Raw genomic sequence first — 20,857 nt, forward strand, 5'->3', positions numbered from 1 at the left:
TCTATTCTATTCTATTCTATTCTATTCTATTCTATTCTATTCTATTCTATTCTACTCTACTCTACTCTACTCTATTCTTATCGTACCCTATCACTATCATTAAGTGTTGTATGTTATGATTCTTGACTCTTGATGAATGTATCTTTTTTTATGTCCACTGAGAGCATTTGCACCAAGACAAATTCCTTGTGTGTCCAATCACACTTGGCCAATACAGAATTCTATTCTATTCTGTTCTGTTCTGTTCTGTTCTGTTCCAGTTCCAGTTCCAGTTCTACTCTATTCTTATTCCTTATTCTCTATTCTATTCTATTCTATTCTTTCTCATTCTCTATTCTATTCTATTCTAAATTCTATTCTATTCTATTCTATTTTATTCTATTCTATTCCACTCCATTCCATTCCATTCTATTATATTCTCTCTTCTCTTCTCTTCTCTTCTCTTCTCTTCTCTTCTCTTCTCTTCTCTTCTCTTCTCTTATCCTATCCTATCCTATCCTATCCTATCCTATCCTATCCTATCCTATCCTATCCTAGGTGCAAATGGCCTGTTGGATCCCAGGGATCTATTGACAAGAATGGCTGGCTTTCCACGCTGCCAACTATCAGAACTGGCAGGGCTCTTCTCCAAGAGATCTCCTGCTCTTGGAGAAGAAGTAGATCTGGCAGAGTGTGGAGGTATTGGAAACGTAGATGACTTATTTACATGGACATCGCAGCCAAATCTGCCCCGTTGCCAGGGAGTCAATCCCTTTGTTCAAGTGACTTGTTTTGTCCACAAGGTAGAACTGTTCCTTCAAAGAGCTCTCCAAACGTCAGTGGAGGTGGAGGTGCTGCACTGTGCAAAAGACGGGATTAACATCCCTTTCGACATTAACTCACAACTCACAAAGGCCACCGGGTGACGGGAGCTTTACGATTCTCAGCAGAGTCGTGGCCCTAGGAAAAATAACATCACCCAAATCCTGCCCTCTAAACAAGAGTCAGATTAAATTTGAATATATATTCAGCTCTGTTCGGGTATTTTCCCATGTTATTATAGTTGTGCTTTTAAAGTTGTAGCGACGTTTCAGCAGAATCTCATCTGCGATCATCAGGCTTGTGTATTGTGTTCGTCTGTGAATATATATCTTCACATCCCGGACACAAACTGTTTCAACTCCTACCCTCAAAACGATGCTATAGAGCCCTGCACACCAGAACAACTAGACCACAAGGACAGTTTTCTCCCGAACGCCATCACTCTGCTAAACAAATAATTTCCTCCACACCGTTCAACTATTTACACTACTATTACTATTAATCTTCTCATCACTCCTTATCAACCCTCCCCTCCCACATGTGACTGTATGACTGTAACTTTGTCGCTTGTATCGTTACGATTTATATGGCCTGTTTCCTAGTATGATTTGATTGCTTATTGTACCCTGACTATCATTAAGTGCTGTATGTTATGATCTTGATTCTTAATGAATGTATCTTTTCCTTTATGTCCACTGAGAGCATTTGCACCAAAGACAAATTCCTTGTGTGTCCAATCACACTTGACCAATAAAGAATTCTATTCTATTCTATTCTATTCTATTCTGTTCTATTCTATTTTATTTCTATTTTTATTCTATTTCTATTCTTATTGTACCCTATGACTATCATTAAGTGTTGTACCTGATGATTCTTGAGTCTTGACGAATGTCTCTTTTCTTTTACGTCCACTGAGAGCATTTGCACCAAGACAAATTCCTTCTGTGTCCAATCACACTTGGCCAATAAAAAGAATTCTATTCTATTCTATTCTATTCTATTCTATTCTATTCTATTCTATTCCTTATTCTATTCTTCATTCCAATATTCTATTCCATTCCATTCCACTCCACTCCACTCCACTCCACTCCATTCCATTCCATTCCATTCCATTGTATTCCATTCCATTCTTCATTCCATTCTATTCTATTCTATTCTATTCTATTCTATTCTATTCTATTCTATTCTATTCTATTCTATTCTATTCCATTCTATTCTAGTGTGTGTGTGTACGTGTGTGTATGTTTTCAAGAACAGGAGCAGCTCACATTCCCACCTGCCTTTCAAAATCAAACTGGTCCCCGGTGGCCGCCAAGATCAGCTACATTATTTTGGCAAGTGAGACAAACCACGACCAAAATCCAAAAGACGTTTCTCTCCATGGCTGGAAGTAAACATCAGAAGGAGAAAATAACTAACAAGAGTATCACAGTAGATGGCAGCAGCTAACCAGCCTTGGCTGATCCTGGGGATGCTAAGTAGGATACAACCGGGTAAGTAAGCCCTCGGAAGGAAGGCCATAAAGAAAGTCCAGAGCATTCAACAAAACGAAAAACCGAAGAGTCAGTCCAGAAGACAGCACCAGCGAGCTGCGGTGTTCTTTGGTATCGTTGTCAAGAAAAGCACAGGAAAGAGGCCACCTTGACTTAAAATATATTTTCTGGGGGGGGGGAAAAAAATCCTTGCTACTAATTTATGATCGACGCTCCCTTTAAGGGCAGAACCTGCCCCGATGAAAATATATATCCCTTTAAGATTTTTGTGTGCACATGTATGTTTTATGAAGCAAATCACTTCTTTTCGTCTTTATGTTAGAAAAAAATGGGGGAGGGGGAATGACAAACTAAAAAAAGAAGTTAAACTAAAGAAATTCCTGCTTGAAAGAGGGTTGGACTAGAAGACCTCCAAGGTCCCTTTCCAACTCTATTATTCGATGCTGTTCTAACCTTGAACTTTAGAAACTAATGATATAAACAAGAAAAAAAGAAGAGAAGGTAAGAATGGACAAACTAAAAACAACAACAATAACAAAGTTCCCTATATATTAAAATTGCAGGTTGTCACTGATTTACTAATAAATGCCAAGTCATGCTATAGTATGATCAGATATAAAATATTATTGTACAATATAACCTCTCTGCCAAAGAAGAAAATAATACTTCATTTTTCGATTAAAGACTATGACTGTAAGACAGATAAGTTATACATTTCTAAAAATCATTGCTTAACACCTGGAATGAATAATCCTTTTGCAATTTCTCAATTGTTGTTGTTTTTCGTCATCCTGCATGCACGATGCAACCGTAATTCCTGATCGACAATCAAATCCCAAAGTTTTGATCGTAATTCAACATCACCCTAGAGCAGGATGTAAAAAAAAAAAGTGGGCTAATTTTTGATTCCATATGTTGTGCTTGTCTTTGCCAGATGTGTCAACCAGATGATGCTTGTTAAGCTGTAAAATGGTTTTTACACAATGGTATGAAAACAGCAACTGTGTGCATTTGTAACCAGAGCTTAGCATCGGGTGGGGACAGCTGAAAAATATGTCTAGCCTTTAGCTAAATGGGCAGTAAAGTCATATCTCTCTCTCTCTGTCTCTCTCTCTTTCTCTCTCACTCACTCTTTCTCTTTCTCTCTTTCTCTCTGTCTCTTTCTCTCTCTCTCTCTCTCTCTCTCTCTCCCTCCCTCTCCCTCTCCCTCCCTCTTTCTCTTTCTCTCTCTCTCTTTCTCACTCACTCTTTCTTTCTCACTCTCTCTCTTTCTCTCTTTCTCTCTGTCTCTTTCTTTCTCTCTCTCTCTCTCCCTCCCTCTCCCTCCCTCTTTCTCTCTCTCTCTCTTTCTCTCTGTCTCTTTCTCTCTGTCTCTCTCTCTCTTTCTCTCTCTCTGTTTCTCTTTCTCACTCACTCACTCTTTCTTTCTCACTCTCTTTCTCTCTGTCTCTCTCTCTCTCTCTCTCTCTGTGTGTGTGTGTGTGTGTGTGTGTGTGTGTGTGTGTGCATGCCTATGAGGTTCCTTGGCAAAATTTTGGAACTGATTTGACCTGTTCTTTTGGCCTGAGAAAGAAGCTCTGGCCCAATGTTTTTAAACATTTAAAATGTTTAAAAACATTTTAAACATTTGCTAGACCAATTCTCAAATACAGCTCATCTATCTGGAACCCGCATTGCTTATCGGATATTAATACAGTCGAGCAAGTCCAGAGATATTTCACGAGAAGAGTTCTCCACTCCTCTACTCGCAATAGAATACCTTATGCCACCAGATTTGAAATTTTAGGCTTAGACAACTTAGAACTTACCCTGACTTCAGTCCGACCTAAGCGTAGTACATAAAATTATCTACTGCAATGTCCTACCCATCAATGACTACGTCAGTTTCAACCACAACAACAGAAGAGCACACAACAGATACAAACTCAAGGTAAACCGCATGAAACTTGATTGCAGGAAATATGACTTCAGCAACTGAGTGGTCAATGCCTGGAATACTCTACCTGACTCTGTGGTTTCTTCCCCAAACCCCAAAAACTTTAACCTTAGACTGTCTACTATTGACCTCACCCCCTTCCTAAGAGGTCTGTAGGGGGTGTGCATAAGCGCACCAACGTGCCTACCGTCCCTGTCCTATTGTTTTTCTTTTTTTTATATGTATCCATTTCATGTACTCATAACTATGTTTATACTTATACATGTTATCTAATATATGCTCAATAAATAAAAAATAATAATTAATTAATTAAAGTCTCCCAACTGGCTTTGTATATAAGGCCAAACTAGAATTCACCGTCTCCCAATGTCTAGCCAGGTGCTTTCACCATTATCCACACTGCCTCTGACTGGCCAAAATAGCTTATGAGGAGGACAGTTGTTACAATGAAGAAGGAAAGAGATTTCTCAGGGGTGTCTAAAAGATTAGGGTGCAGAATCCACACGACCCCAACAGAGATCCCACCAAATGGTTTAGTGCCCATTTGTGGGGATTTAACATCGTACAATACAGCTCTTTCTTTTGCAGTCACTACCCTTTGTTTTCACCCCTGCTGACATTTTATTTTATTTTTTATTTTATTTATTTTATTTTGCCAAGTGATTATAAGATAACAGGTGTAAGTATAAACATAGTTATGAATACATGAAATGGATGCATAAAAGAAAAAGAAAAAGAAACAACAGGACAGGGACGGTAGGCACATTGGTGCGCTTATGCACGCCCTATCTAGGTAGGTATCATTTTTGTCAAGGTAAACCAACCTTTTATCTCGTAAGATATAACATGAAATGATGAGAATTGCCATTTTAGCCACCTGCTAGGTCCCCGTGACCAGGGACAACTCAAAAGAACCGACAAATTCCTATGTTTTCCCTCTGTTAGCGTCAACTAAAAAAAACAACAACTCCTTTGGTCTTTTTAGTTGCCCGCAGAAAGGGACTGGGGGAAAGCAGCGCATTCCTTAAATGCCTTTGATAATCGCCTTGGCAGCCGAAAGTTGTCGGCGCGAAAGAATATTACTGGAGAACATGATTGATGACGCTTGGCTATGGATGTGTCCCATTGGAGAATGTACATCCGGGGTGGGGTGGGGGGAAGAAACGAACGGTGTATTTTAGTGTTGGCTGCACCCAGCTAACCCCAACATGGCCGCTCCTAATAAATTAGGGTTTTTTTCTTTTTACTTTGAGAGATGTGGCTAGAGACTTCTGGTTTGAATGGGGGTGGATTTGTCGGAGCCCTGACAGTTAGTTGGCTACATCTTTCTCTCTTTCCCAAGCGTCTTCTAGAGTTTGGAAAGAGAAGGCTTCCATCCAAGTAGATTTGCTGCCAACGCACAAGCTGGCTTAAAAGTAGGCTACGGTTCTTGTGCTTGAGAAAGGTTGAAGGGCATCCGGTCAACTGCAAGCGAGAAGAGGCCACTGCTGGCCTTCAGAGAAGATAGTTGCCAGGGTCCCTGCGGGGGCTGGAGATAAGAAAAGCAGCTGCTGACAGCCCAGATGAGCCTCATCTCAAAGCATGTACATGTCTTGAGGTGGAAGATAAGGAGAAAAGCATTTGATGATATGGTTCCTTTTAGAGCAGCTCTTTTCTTGAGGTTTCCATTGGACCTTTCACCCCAAGGTGGAGGAGCTATAAATGTTTGGAAAGGTCTTTGAATTCCTGACACTTCTAGGAGTCAGTTCACCCTGCACGGAGTGAGTATTGCTGCCCTTTTCAAGGGTAACCTTGAAAGAGAGAGAGAGAGAGAGACAGACAGACAGAGGTGGAGAATGGTGGATCACACCATCAAAGTCACCTTTTTATTTTTGGGGAACCATGTCCTGTGGACATCCTGATTCTCTGGTTTCAGAACCAGGACAGATGAAAGAGAAGGAAAGCAAATACCAAAAAACATTCTTCTTCTTCTTCTTCTTCTTCTTCTTCTTCTTCTTCTTCTTCTTCTTCTTCTTCTTCTTCTTCTTCTTCTTCTTCTTCTTCTTCTTCTTCTTCTTCTTCTTCTTCTTCTTCTTCTTCTTCTCTTCTTCTTCTTCTTCTTCTTCTTCCTCTTCTTCTTCTCCTCCTCCTCCTCCTCCTCTTTCTTCCTTCTCCTCTCCTCTCTTCTCATTCTACTCCTTTTCCTTCTTCTTCCTTCTCCTTCTCCTCCACTTCTTGCTCCTTCTCCTCCCTCCTTCTCCTTCTCTTCCTCTTCCTCCTCCTCTCCCTCCTCCTCTCCTTTCTTCCTTCTCCTCTCTCCTCCTCCTCCTTTTCCTTCTTCTCCTTCTTCCTTCTCCTTTTCCATCTCCTCCACTTCTTGCTCCTTCTCCTCCCTCCTTCTCCTCCTCCTCTTCTTCCTCCTCCTCTCTTCTCCTTCTACTCCTTTTCCTTCTTCTCCTTCTTCCTTCTCCTTTTCCATCTCCTCCACTTCTTGCTCCTTCTCCTCCCTCCTTCTCCTTCTCTTCCTCTTCCTCCTCCTCTCCCTCCTTCTCTCCTCTTCTTCCTTCTCCTCTCTCCTCTTCTTTCCCCTTCTCCTCCATCCTCCTCCTTTCCCCCTCCTCTCTTTCCTTCCTCTCCTCCTCCTCTTCCTCCTCCTCTCCTCTCTTCTTCCTTCTCCTCCTTCTCCTCCCTCTTTCCCCTCCTTCTGCAAATCTTGAGGTATCTACAAACATGCCAATAATCTGTCAATATTCCTGGTTGAATAAACATGAAATCAGCCACTGTTTGGGCAAAGGCCGCCCACACAGAGTGATTAATTCCATTTGGAGTGCCAGGAGATCAGACCGATGTAGGCTCAGAATAGCAGCTTGCAAAGAAATTAGATTCTCCTGTCGCCTCTTTAGTGCTTTGTTCCAGAAAGAAGCTCTACCCTGTCTGTTCAGCTGCCTTTCCGTCAGAGACCTGCTTAGCTGATCATGTGGGTTCCTGGTGGCAAAGAGCTTTTGGAGGCAGGTGTGGCTGGTTCAGCTACAATGACTAACAGAGTTGCAAGGGACCTTGTAGATCATCTAGTCCAACCCCTTCCCTCCGTCCAAGCAGGAGACCCTACTACACCATTTCTGACAGATGGCAGTCCCGTCTCTTCTTGAAAGCCTCCAGTGATGAAGCTCCCACAACTTCCGAGGGCAATTCCTGTTCCTTTGGTTGATTGTTCTCACTGTCAGAAAGTTTCTCCTTATTTCCAGGCTGAATCTCTCTTTGTTCAGTTTCCATCCATTATTCCTTGTCTGGTCTTCTGGTGCTTTAGAAAATAGCTCGACCCCTTCCTCCTCTCTGGGGTAGCCCCTCAAATATTGGAAGACCTCTATCCTGTCTCCCCTGGTCCTTCTCTTCCTTAGACTAGCCAGGCCCAGTTCCTGCAACCGTTCTTCGTATGTTTGATCCTCCAGTCCCCTAATCATCCTCCTGGTTGCTCTTCTCTGCACTTTTTTCTAGAGTCTCAACCTCTTTTTTTTTAATCAGGTGGTGAGCAAAACTGGATGCAGGACTCTAGGTGTGGTCTTACTAAGGCTTTTTTTTATAGAGTGGTCAGATTTAACCTCTCTGCTCCTCTTTTGTGAATCCTGATGAAGCTAAGCTGCAACAGCCCTCTTGCAGCAAAGCAATTTCTCCTGCATTCCAGGAAGGTCGGTCCACGGGGGAATCATGAAAAGGGGGAAAAAAATATCAAGACTGCAAGATAGAAAAGGTGGAGCTGGGATTGCATGACGGTGGCCACCTGCTTGAGGCTGGGTTTTTTCTTTCTTTTTGACCCCTCCATGAAGGGACCCCTGCTTGTTTTCTACCCACGCAGGGAGCTTCACCTTCCCTGGTGCAGGAACTTCCCCGCTCTTCCCCCACCCTGTGTGCATCCTGTTCCCTTCCTCCTCGTCTTTTTTAATTGCAAATTATTATTATTATTATTACGGGTTTTTATTGCTTCAATGGTTTATTGGTTTTTAATGTTTGTAAGCTGCCCAGAATTGCACAGCAAACAAGCCAGGTAGATAGAGAGATGAGAGATAGATAGATAGATAGATAGATAGATAGATGAGAGAGAGAGTAGAAAGAAAAAAAGAGAGTGGAAGGGAGAGAAAGAAAGAATGAAGGAAGGAAAAGAAAGAAAGAGAGAAAGAAAAGAAAGAAAGAGAAAAAGAAAGAAAGAAAGAAAAGAAAGGAAGGAAGGAAGGAAGGAAGGAAGGGAAAGCAAGAAATAAAGGAAGGAAGGAAGGAAGAGAAAGAAAAGAAAGAAAAGAAAGAAAAGGAAAAAGAAAGAAGGAAAGAAAGAAAGAGCAAACAAGAAAGAAAGAAAAGAAAGAGAAAAAGGCAGAAAAGAAAGAAAGAAGGGAAAGAAAGAGAAAGAAAGAAAGAAAGAAGGGAAAGAAAAGAAAGAAAGAAAGAAAGAAAGAGAAAAAGGAAGAAAAGAAAGAAAGAAAGAAGGAAAGAAAGAAGGAAAGAAAGAGCAAGCAAAAGAAAGAAATAAAAGAAAGAAAAAAGAAAGAAAGAAAGAAAGAAAGAAAGAAGAAGAAAGAAAGAGCAAGCAAGCAAGAAAGAAATAAAAGAAAAAAAGGAAGAAAAGAAAGAAAGAAGAAAAGAAAGATGGGAAAGAAAGAGTAAAGAAAGAAAGAAATAAAAGAAAGAAAAGGAAGAAAGAAAGAAGGAAAGAAAGAGCAAGCAAGCAAGCAAGCAAGAAGCAAGAAAAGAAGAAGAGAAGAAAGAAAGAAAGAAAGAAAAAGAAAGAAAAAGGAAGAAAAGAAAGAAAGAAGGAAAGAAAGATGGGAAAGAAAGAGTAAGCAAGCAAGAAAGAAATAAAAGAAAGAGAAAAGGGAAGAAAGAAAGAAAGAAGGGAAAGAAAGAGCAAGCAAGCAAGAAAGAAATAAAAGAAAGAGAAAAGGGAAGAAAGAAAGAAGGGAAAGAAAGAGCAAGCAAGCAAGCAAGCAAGCAAGCAAGCAAGCAAGCAAGCAAGCAAGCAAGCAAGAAAGAAAGAAAGAAAGAAAGTCTGTGAGAGTCAGAGCCAACAGCTTGGGCCGCCGGCAGGAATTCCCACTGATGTCAGCTGTGTTCCTGATGGCAGCTGTTCCCCTGCCCTCCCTCCTCCCCCCCAAAAAGCATTGGGATGTGTTGTGTGTGTGTGTGTGTGTGTGTGTGTGTGTGTGTGTGTGAAGGATAAGCAGCTTGCTCAGCCCCCTCGCTTCTCTCTTCAAGGGATTTTCTATCCGCATGAGACACAAAGCCACCTTTTGTCCAGCGTGCTGAAGCAGCAGTGCGCCCCCGTCAAGTGCACCCCAGATGAGTCACCACCTCCTCTGACTCTGCAGTGTGGGAGGACCTGGCCCTGCCCTCTTGTCAACTCCGACGTGGAAGAGGGTCACGGCCATGGGAGAAGAGCCGGCTCTGAGTGAGTACCAGCCCTCCAGCCATCCGACACGGCCCTCCTGGGACTCCCATCCATTCCAGCCGGGGTCTACCAGCCTGCCGGTCTCGTTCCCTAAATCTGGTTGGACGCAGGTTGCTTCTGGGTCCAAATCATAACGCCTGGGCAAGGCCATGCTTGGAATATGGCATCCAGTTTTGGTCACCACAGTATGAAAAGGATGTGGAGACTCTAGAAAGGGTGCAGAGAAGAGCAACCAAGATGATTAGGGGACTGGAGGATCAAACATACGATGAACGGTTGCAGGAACTGGGCCTGGCTAGTCTAGGGAAGAGAAGGACCAGGGGAGACATGAGAGCAGTCTTCCAGTATTTGAGGGGCTGCCCCAAAGAAGAGGGAGTCAAGCTATGCTCCAAAGCACCAGAAGGCAGGACAAGAAACAACGGATGGAAACTAATCAAGGAGAGAAGCAACCTAGAACCAAGGAGGAATTTCCTGACTGTTCGAACATGTAATCAGTGGAACAACTCGCATCCAGAAGCTGTGACTGCTCCAACACTGGAAGTTTTGAAAAAGATGTTGGATAACCGTTTGTCTGAAGTGGTGTAGGGTTTCCTGCCTAGGCAGGGGGTTGGACTAGAAGACCTCCAAGGTCCTTTCCAACTCCATTATTCTATTCTATTCTATTCTATTCTATTCTATTCTATTCTATTCTATTCTATTTTATTCTATTCTATTCTATTTTATTGTTCTATTCCTCTCCTCTCCCTCCATCCCATTCTATTGTGTTTCTGTATTCTCTTTCTAAATTCTATTCTTTTATTCTCTCTCTCTTCTCTTCTCTTCTCTTCTCTTCTCTTCTCTTCTCTTCTCTTCTCTTCTCTTCTTCTTCTCTTCTCTTATCCCATCCTATCCTATCCTATTCTATTCTTTCTCATTCTCATTCTCTATTCTATTCTAAATTCTATTCTATTCTATTCTATTCTATTCTATTCTATTCTATTCTATTCTCCATTCCCATATTGTGTTCTGTATTCCATTCCATTCTCTTTCTTCATTCCATCCTATCCTATTATATTCTTCTCATTCTCTTCTCTTTCTCTTCTCTATCTATTCTATTTTATTCTCTTCTCTTCTCTTCTCTTCCATTCCATTCCCTTATATCTTCTCTTCCTTCTTCCTTTCCTTCCTTCTTCTCTTCCATTTCTCTTCTATTCTATTCTATTCTATTCTATTCTTCCATTCTATTCTATTCTATTCTTTCTCATTCTCTATTCTATTCTATTCTAAATTCTATTCTATTATACTCTACTCTACTCTACTCTGAAGAGAAATTTCCCAACAGGGAGAACAATTAACCAGTGGAACCACTTGGCCTCCAGAAATTGTGGATGCCCCAACACTGGAAGTTTTAAAGAAGAGACTAAACAGCTATTGGTCTGGACTGGGATAGGAATCATGCTGATGGTTCTGCTCACCATACAGGAGCAAAACACGAGTATCATTTAGATAGAATGCAGACAGAATCTTGCTACAAGCACAGCTCTGGTCCCACGGAGATTGCTTTTTTGCAGCGTTTAACCAGGCTCTGCCCGATTCTATGTGACAGCATAAGAGAAAGGAAACCACAAATAAATTTTCAGTCCATGGTGTATGTACTAAGCCTCCCAAAAATCTCTCCTCGTTGAACACCGCATTTCACAGGAGCTGCTGGACAGAACAAGAAAACAACAGCCGATTGAGTGGGATCTACTCATGTCTAATTTAAGAAACCTGGGTAGGTTTCTTAAAACCTGGGTTAGCTGGGTAGCTTCACTTTTGTTTAGAAGAAGAACGGCATGTTGGCTCTTGTAGATCCAAGATCTACCGCTAAGAAGCTGTAAAAAAAATTTTTTAAACCTCTAGGGAGTGAGGTTGTTGGTGGTTTCTCTCCCAAAAAACCAACCAGGATTTCTCGCTGAGATGAAAATGAAGGTTGGAAGTGAAACACACACACACACAAAAAGCAATTAATTGACTGCAAGATGCGATCTGGCACCTGATCCCAGCCTCTCCAGGGGGAAATGTTCAATTCAGATTTTCCCAAAAGAAAACTTGTGGTGAGCAGCTTCAGACAAGCTGCCAGAGGTGCAGACGAGGCTGGATGGAGGAGTGAGATTCCGAGCATCTCCCACCTGAGCCCATTGCAAGGGACCACGCCACCCGAGGTACAGGTGTGTCCCTTGCAGCTCCAATCAGAGCCCCTAATAAATTTGGGTAATCCTGTCCCCTCCCAGAAACCCAATTCACTTAACAACCATGTTACTATCTCAACAACTGCAGGGATCGACTTAACAGACATGGCAAGAGGAGTCGTGAAATGGGGACTCGCTTAGCAAATTTCTCAGCCACCCATAAATTTTGGGCTCAAATTTTGGGCTCAAAGAACCACCTGTATTACTGGAGGAAAAAAAAAACACTAGATGCTGCTCGGGAAATCCACTTTTGGGAATCGAGAAATGATTATTTTCTGGCTCGGACCTCCCCTTGGAGGCTACTCTATAGGTGAATGGAAAATAATCATCACACTTCCTCCCTGAGCTTAACCTGAATCCATTAATCTGGCAGACAGGATGATAATTACGTGTCCACCAAGTGACTCTCAGGTGCTTATTTTCACAGTGGTGCTCGGAAAAAATAATTTTATCCACCTGGATATCCCCTATTAAACCTTCACACCTCTTTGATGGACAACCCTGGGACTAAGCTGGACTTGAGAGTTGGAGATGGCTTTTTGATGGGCCAAGGGGGTCAATGGAGATTAAGTCTCCGTCCACAAATTATCAACCTGTTCCCCCTACCCAATTTTTTTCATGGCACTTTAAGTGCCAAACGGAGCAGGGCTTAAATGTTGACAGCTCTGTTTCCCATTGTTTTGGGGTGGGATATGCATACAAACCATTCTATAACTTCTGATAAATACCCCCCAAAATAGCGCAGTAGGAAAGAAACTGAAAATCATAACCCCAGACCTACAAATCAGAGATGGGTATTCAGCAGGTTCTGACCAGTTCTGGAGAACCGGTAGCAGAAATTTTGAGTAGTTCGGAGAACCGGCAAAGCCCACCTCTGACTGGAGATTTTACAGTATCCTTCCCCTGCCACGCCCACCAAGCCACGGCCCACAGAACCGGTTGAAAAAGAAAATTGAATCCCACCACACCACTGCTACAAATATGAGCCAGTTTGGCCTAGTGGTTAAAAAATTTAGAAACCAGGAGACTGTGAATTCTAGTCTTGCATTAGGCATGAAAGCTAACTTGGTGACCTTGGGCCAAACACCAGAAAATGGTGAGTATTAGTGGCGCCTTAGCCATGGAAGCAGGATGGGTGACTTTGGGCCAATCACCAGGAGACGGTGAGTTCTAGTACCGCCTTAGCCATGAAAACAGGATGGGTGACTTTGGGCCAATCACCAGGAGACTGTGAGTTCTAGTACCGCGTTAGCCATGGAAGCAGGATGGGTGACTTTGGGCCAATCACCAGGAGACTGTGAGTTCTAGTACCGCCTTAGCCTTGAAAGCAGGATGGGTGACTTTGGGCCAATCACCAGGAGACTGTGAGTTCTAGTACCGCCTTAGCCATGAAAGCAGGATGGGTGACTTTGGGCCAATCACCAGGAGACTGTGAGTTCTAGTACCGCCTTAGCCTTGAAAGCAGGATGGGTGACTTTGGGCCAATCACCAGGAGAGTGTGAGTTCTAGTACCGTGTTAGCCATGAAAGCAGGATGGGTGACTTTGGGCCAATCACCAGGAGACTGGGAGTTCTAGTACCGCCTTAGCCTTGAAAGCAGGATGGGTGACTTTGGGCCAATCACCAGGAGACTGGGAGTTCTAGTACCGCCTTAGCCATGGAAGCTGGTTGAATGACTTTAGGCCAGCCCCTCTCTCTCAGCCAAACCCACCTCACAGGGTTATTGTTGTGGGGAAAAGAAGCGGAGAAAAAGTGTGTTGGATATGTTCATGGTCTTGAATTATTTGTAAAAATAATAAAGGCAAGATACAAACCAACCAACCAATCAATCAAAATAAATAAAAAAGGAAAGAAAAGGACCAGAAAAACATCCTCTCCAGCAGCCACCACCCAGATAAGCAGTGATTAACACCAGACAAACAAGCAGAAAACAATATCCCAATCAGGGAACTGCCGAGGAGAAAACCACATCCGCATCAACGCCAGCAGGGCAAATTACTGTATATAAACAGGGAGCAATTATGTTACCTTGTCAGGTAATGAAACACCTGCAAGCAAACAACCAAGCTCAGAGAGCACCAAGCACTTCGCAATAGCTCTTGGTTTGCATAATGACAGACACGGCACCGAACTTTTTGCTCTATAACTGAAGTCGTATACAAGCTAGAAACGTGCTCCTTTTTCAATGCGCACGTTGAGAAGCTGGGTTAATTTGTGACTTCCTGGGGGCAGTGGCTTCAAAATTGAGAACTATTGTGTGTGTGTTTGTGTGGCTAATGTCTTCCAGTCAGTCTTGACTTCTAGTGACTGGATAACCCCTGTAGGTTTCTTGGCAAAGTTTCAGAAGTAGTGCCATGCCCCTGGTGGAGACGGACTCTGAGGGAGAGGAGGAACAGCCGACGGGAAGTGGAAGTGTGACTCCAGAGGTTGTGGAGGAGGCTGGGGAAGGGCAGAGGCTGGCTGGACAGTCCAAGGTGGACCCAGGCCCATCCCCTCTCCATCCTAGGGCACGCAGGGAGGAGGATAAGGGAGAGACTTGGTCTACTGGGGAGGAGAAGGCCTTGATCTTCTTCATGGGCTGCAGCTGTGACAACTGGATAAGAGGACGGACATGCGTACAGGAGAGTGCTGGAAACAAAGCATGGAAATTTCTCTAGTTTATGGTTCCTCTCTGAGTTTGGCGTCCTTTCCAGTGTGTGTTCTGATATCTGTGGACGTCTTCAAGCCCTTATCTTGCATGGTTTATATTGTTTTTTTTACTCTTTATAATTTAAACGGCATTTCCTCCTTCTGGCAACTGCTTGTGTGGGAGGTTTTTTTATCTCCAGTCAAGGATATTCGGAGCTTGGAGGCAAAGTGAAGGAATAAAAGGGGCTTCACCTATTTTTTGTGACTGTGTTTATTTTGTATCCCACTCTGGGTCATCACAAGTAGCTTGCCTCTTTCTTCCTGGGGCTAAGAGAGTGACTGTCCCAAGGTCACCCATCTGGGTCTAGGTTAAGGCAGGACGAAAATTCACAATCTCCTGGTTTCTAAGCTGATGTCTTAACTACTACACTCAACTGTCTCTCCTGGGGCAATCCTTGCCACCACTGCAAACAACATTCCTCTTCTTTGGTCTCCTCTTGTTTACTTCACATGCAAAGAAAAAAGAAATAAACTCAGCTGCAAACCGAAACTTTTAATTCTAGCAAAACGCTACATCGGGTGATGAACGATCAACCTGTCGTCCACTGGCTATGAATAATTGCTTGACAACTCCTTCATTAATTGTAACATTGCCTGGTTAATCAGCTTTCTCTATCATTTCCCCACCTTCACAGTTTGTGAATGTCATTCTCATCTTTTGCGGAACCTGCTGCCTGCCAATTGAGTTATGTTGCTCTGGAAAAATAGGTAATGATGTGAAATGCTAACTTGCCCTTGTATTATAGCAATAACATTAGCACTTAGATTTATACACTGCTTAATAGTGCTTTACAGCCTTCTCTAAGCAGTTTTAGAGAGTCAGCCTGTTGCTCCCAACAATCTGGGTCCTCATTTTACCCACCTCGGAAGGACGGAAGGCTGAGTCAACCTTGAGCCTGGTGAGATTCGCTCTGCCAAATTGCAGGCAACCGGCAGTCAGCAGAAGTAGCCTGCAGTACTGCACTCTAACCACTGGGCCACTGAGGCCCTTTATCTATTTAAGTCTGCTTCCCCATTGGTTCATTGGCTTCTAAGCATGCTGGCTGGGGAATTCTGGGGATTGAAGTCCACCCATCTTAAAGTTACGGAGATTTTGAGAAACAGCATATGCTGCATATTATCAGGCAGAGAAAGAGAAATGTCATTTTGGACCCAGAGTGATCTCCTGTCTCGCTCCTGAAGGTGAAACGGTGAAGAGAGAAACTCTTACAAGGCAGCAACGAACAGAAGGAAAATCAAGGATGACGAAAGGAAGAGAAAAAGGGGTTGTAAAAAAAATCAACTGAAGTGACCCCCGCTCTTCTGAAGTGGTTAGAATTTCTGGGAGAACCTGTGAAGAGCTGGTTCAGACTCTTGTTTAATGTGAAGGTCATTATGTACTTTCAGCACATGGACGAAACTTAGATATCATATGTAACTGATCAAACAATCACACAACACAAAGTTGGCGTTCTTACAATGTCCTCAGCCTACAGGTCTTCCAGGTTGGGGTGGAAAAACGGTGGCCCCATCAGGATTAAGCAATGCCACGTGTCCTCCCCAAGGCTGGAAACTGGTCTTCCAAGTCCCCAAAGAGATTTAGCTGCCATTGAAGTTCAGCATCTGAATCTACATTACAGATATAGATACAGGTCGACAGGGATTGTAAGGGATCTTATAGGTCATCTATGTGAAGCTTCCACAACTTCTGAAGGCAACTTCTGTTCCATGGGTTGATTGTTCTCACTGTCAGAAAATGTCTCCTTATTTCCAGGTTGAATCTCTCCTTGATTAGTTTCCATGCATTATTCCTTGTCTGACCTTCAGGTGCCTTGGAAAATAGCTTGACCCCCTTCCTCCTCCCTGTGGCAGCCCCTCAAATATTGGAAGACCGCTATCCTGTCTCCCCTGGTCCTTCTCTTCCCTAGACTAGCCAGGCCCAGTTCCTGCAACCGTTCGGTGTATGTTTTAGCCTCCAGTCCCCTCATCATCCTGGTTGCTCTTCTCTGCACTTTTTCTAGAGTCTCAACATCTTTTTTTACAGTGTGATGACCAAAACTGGATGCAGGACTCTATGTGTGGTCTTACTAAGGCTTTATAGAGTGGTATTAGTACCTCCCTTGATCTCGATTGTATCCCTCTGTTAATGCAACTTAGGATTGCATTGGCTTTTTTTGGCTGCTGCTTGTTGGTTCATATTTAATTGGTTGTCCACTAAGACTCCAAGATCCCTCTCTCAGTTACTGCTATAAGCCTGGATTGTTGTTTTTTCATGTAACTACATGAAAAAAAAGGTTCCTGTGGGACAGTGGTGGGATTTAATTTATTTTACTACCGGTTCTGTGGGTGTGGCTTGGTGGGTGTGGCAGGGGAAGGATATACTGCAAAATCCCCATTCCCTCCCCACCCCACTAACCTGCTTTCCAGCTCCGTTCTCCTGTGCAGTGCAACCAAAGGAGACCCAGCCGATCAGCTGGGACTCAATGGGAGGCAGAGAAGAGATGGGGTTGGCGGGGCCAGTCAGAGGTGGGATTTGCCGGTTCTCCAAACTACTCAAAATTTCTGCTACCGGTTCTGTAGAACCGGTGAGAACCAGCTGATATACTACCTATGCAGTGGGAGAAAGTCAGGCCTTGGGTTTTGTTTTGCTTTTTATACTCCGCAGCCCAGACCCAAGAAAGAAAAACCACACTGTGTTAAGCTTTCTCTTCTCGGCAACCAGTTCTCACCAATCCAATGTTTTGAATCTCGCTCTGTTGTCCTATTAGAAGCCAAAGCAGATGGAATGTCCTTGATAAGAAGTCTCCCAGCGGTCAGGCTCTTTCATAAGGCTTTCATTGTCCTTCTTAAATCCACCCACGAAGCTCACTCAAACTCCAATTTATGACCTCCGGGCTATATATCCACCTGCCCTCTTATCAAGTTCCCTAATCACAGAACACCCCACGGAATTCAAACCTCGGTTACCAAGATTAGCCCGATAAAATCCACTTTATCTTCCTGTCTTCACCCTCGCTCCGTATTGCGGTGATGAAGTTGTTCAAATATTTACCTTTGATTTTTAGCCTATTATGCACCACCGCATCCTTCCATTAGCCCTTTCAGAAATCAGACACTGTCCTAGTTCTGGGGCAGAGCCAAATTGCAGTTTCTGGAGAGAAGGGGGTGGTGGTGGACAGGAAGAAACATCTGGCTCCACCAGCGAGTAGAGTGAAGCGGAAAGGAAAGGTGGCATTTGCAAGGGTGAGCAAACCCACGGGAGACCTACGTTGTGGTTCTCCCTGGGATGTTCCCGGAATCTGGTTTTTGCAAGTGTATTAAGGAGCTACTCAAAGTCTAATGGCTCCTGATGGCCCTAACAACGAATGGTGGAGCACAGAGATGGATAAGAAGAGGATAAAAAAGATAAAAAGAGGATAAAAAGATACAAAGAAGATAAAAAGAGCCAAAAAGAGGGCTGTGAAAATATCTACAGACCCCTCACATCCCGGGCATAAACTATTTCAACTCCTTCCCTCAAAACGAGGCTACAGAGCCCTGCATACCAGAACAACTAGACAAAAGGACGGTTTTCCCCCCAAATGCCATCACTCTGCTAAACAAATAATTCCCTCAACACTGTCAACTATTTACAAAGTCTGCACTGCTATTACAATTACTATTACTATTACTATTCATCTTCCCATCCTTCCTTTCATCCATCTCCTCCCACTTGTGACTGTATGACTATAACCTTGTTGCTTGTATCCTAACGATTTTTATTTACTGTTTCCTGGTATGATTTGATTGCTTATTGTACCCTATGACTATCATTCAGTGTTGTACCTGATGATTCTTGACTCGTGTATCTTTTCTTTTATGTATACTGAGAGCATTTGCACCAAGACAATTCTGCCACAGAATTGCAGAACTGGTTTAACAGATTTTGAAGTAAGGGAAGACCAGGCATTGTAATCCCTGCATGCAGTTATCTGAATGGGTTTTCATTACATTAGGTTGACTCGGGTTGACTCAGCTTTCCGTCCTTCCGAGGTGGGTAAAATGAGGACCCAGATTCTTCGGGGAAACAGGCTGACTCTGTAAACAGCTTACAGGGAGCAGGAAAGCACTGTGAAGTGGAATATAAGTCTAAGGCTATTGCTAAGTGGGAAGGAAGGAAGGAAGGAAGGGCTGTTGTGATGGCACAGTGGTTAGAATGCAGTATTGCAGGCTAATTCTTCCAGCAGTTCTATTCTCACTGGCTCCAGCTTGACTCAGCCTTCCATCCTTCCAAGGTGGGTAAAATGAGGAACCAGATTGTTGGGGACAATAGGCTGACTCTATGAACTATTTAGAGAGGGCTGTAAAGCATTGTGAAGCAGTATATAAGTCTCAGTGCTATTGCTAAGTGCTACTATTAAATCCAATCTTAAACAAACTTAAAACCCTTGCAAATCTTGGCTGATCTGGGGTGCCTTCCAAAAGAGTTTGGAACTACAGCTCCCACAATTCTCAGCCAACTTAGCCTGGAGTAAAGACATCCTTAGGGCCTCCCTGGAGTGAAATCAGTGTAAACAGATCCAGGAAAACCCATCCGTGTTCAAGATATTCCGCCTTAGAATCGACATCTGTCCACACCTCTTCCTTTGGCTCTGCTCAGGGTGGCTACTCCACCTTTACTTAACTTACCTCTTCCCACTGATGGATGTACCGTATGAGCCTAGACAGTCTCAGGAGTCGCAAGAGGCTGAGGATTTTGGTGAAACGGACAATCCGCAGAGCCCGCGCTGTCTTATACACCTCCGAATCGATGCGGGTCTCCACAATCAGGAAAATATAGTCTACCGGAATAGATGAGATAAAATCCACCACAAACCAGCTTTTGAGATACTTCATCTTAATCCTCTGGGGGTCCAGGATGATGTCTGTGTTGTCTTCTACCACAATCCCCGTGCGGAAATTGAGAACCAGGTCAATGAGGAAGAAGGTATCTGAGACCACATTGAAGACAATCCATGGGGTGGTGTTCTCATCCTTGAAGAAGGTGATGCCTACAGGGATGATGATCAGATTCCCAACCATGAGGAGCAACATGGTGAGGTCCCAGTAGAACCTAGAAGGCAAGACGGGAGACATGGGTCAAACGGAAGAAGACCCCAAGGGGAAGACCCCAAGGCACCAACTTTGTCCACAAGCTGGATAAATAAGAAGCAGGCGAACCCCTGGAAATAACCAATGGAAGGGAATGTTTGTGGCTCAGCGTTGAACTTTGGGGCCCTTCATTGCTCTCTAAGTTGGGTTGTTTTCTTGAAGATGGTTCATTCTCAAACTCGGTAACGTGATCAGTGTTAGAAAGCAGCAAACCCAACTCCCTTCTAACATTGATGATATTACCTAGTTGGGTCATGAAACGTCTGCAAGAAAACCACCAAGCTCAGACAGCCCCAAGGGCTCCACAGTCTTCCTCCCTCCTCCCCGCTTCTCCCTGCAAACCCCCACTCCCTTCTAGCACTGATGATGTTACCTAGTTGGGTCATGAAACACCTGCAAGAAAACAGCCATGCTCAGAGAGCACCAAGGACCCCTCTTAGAAATAAGAACCAAGATCCATCTGAGCAGACATTTCGTTCAAGAAGTTGCCCTCCGGGTTAGCGTTCTTATCCTTTTCCAATATTTGATCTTAATTTTCCTCTTCTCACTTATGACCTTTTTAGATGAAATTACATTGTATGAATACTGGTCTTTTAGTACGTCAACTATTGATATTTTAAGGTGTTTTGTAGATGGGGGTTGCTTGTTTAAACTTTGAGAAAGGTGGTTGCATTGCTAAATATTTCTGCAGAAGTCACATTTGTTATATTTGTTTGATGTATATTTTTATCCTTTTTAACTTGTTCTGTCATGCTCTTTCCTTTATGTTGGTTTGCATTTTAATCTTTGAAGATGAAATCTAACGATGATATTTTTAATAAATGCACATAAGCTATATCTAAGCTACAGCGCAAAGTGGGTCAAAACAAACATTTCCTACTATCCAGGCCTACTAAATATTTTTGTGTGTTTGTCTCACAAAGGACCTGTGTAGCTGCAAATGAAAGAATAATGCATGACATTATTCAGAATATTTTGTCCCAGTTTTTAACATTGCTTTTCCATTGTTCTGCTTGCTTACTTCCTCAGATAAAAGCCCACAGACATTTGCATCATTCCTTAACACTGAAAAAGGAAATTAAAACTAGAATAGTTTCCCCAAATTTTAAAAAGATTGCAAACAGCTATGCAATTTTAATGCAACAAAAAGACTCTATTTCTTTTGTTTTAAAAAAAAAGACTTTTGTTTTTTTTTATTTGCTCCC

General features: G+C 43.1%; 1 protein-coding gene across 1 annotated transcript in view; it reads right to left on the reverse strand.

Moving 5' to 3' along the window:
- Window positions 1-20,857, reverse strand: part of HCN4 (hyperpolarization activated cyclic nucleotide gated potassium channel 4) — a 58,239-nt gene that overhangs the window by 18,212 nt on the left and 19,170 nt on the right. The window contains exon 2 of the mRNA XM_087941548.1: window positions 19,191-19,614. Coding sequence (XP_087797674.1) covers window positions 19,191-19,614 — 424 coding nt within the window. The remainder of the gene's footprint in view (window positions 1-19,190; window positions 19,615-20,857) is intronic.

Source organism: Pseudonaja textilis, chromosome 13 (genome assembly GCF_049901715.1).
Source record: "Pseudonaja textilis isolate UNSWEBS1 chromosome 13, rPseTex1.2, whole genome shotgun sequence".
Lineage (NCBI taxonomy): Eukaryota > Metazoa > Chordata > Lepidosauria > Squamata > Elapidae > Pseudonaja > Pseudonaja textilis.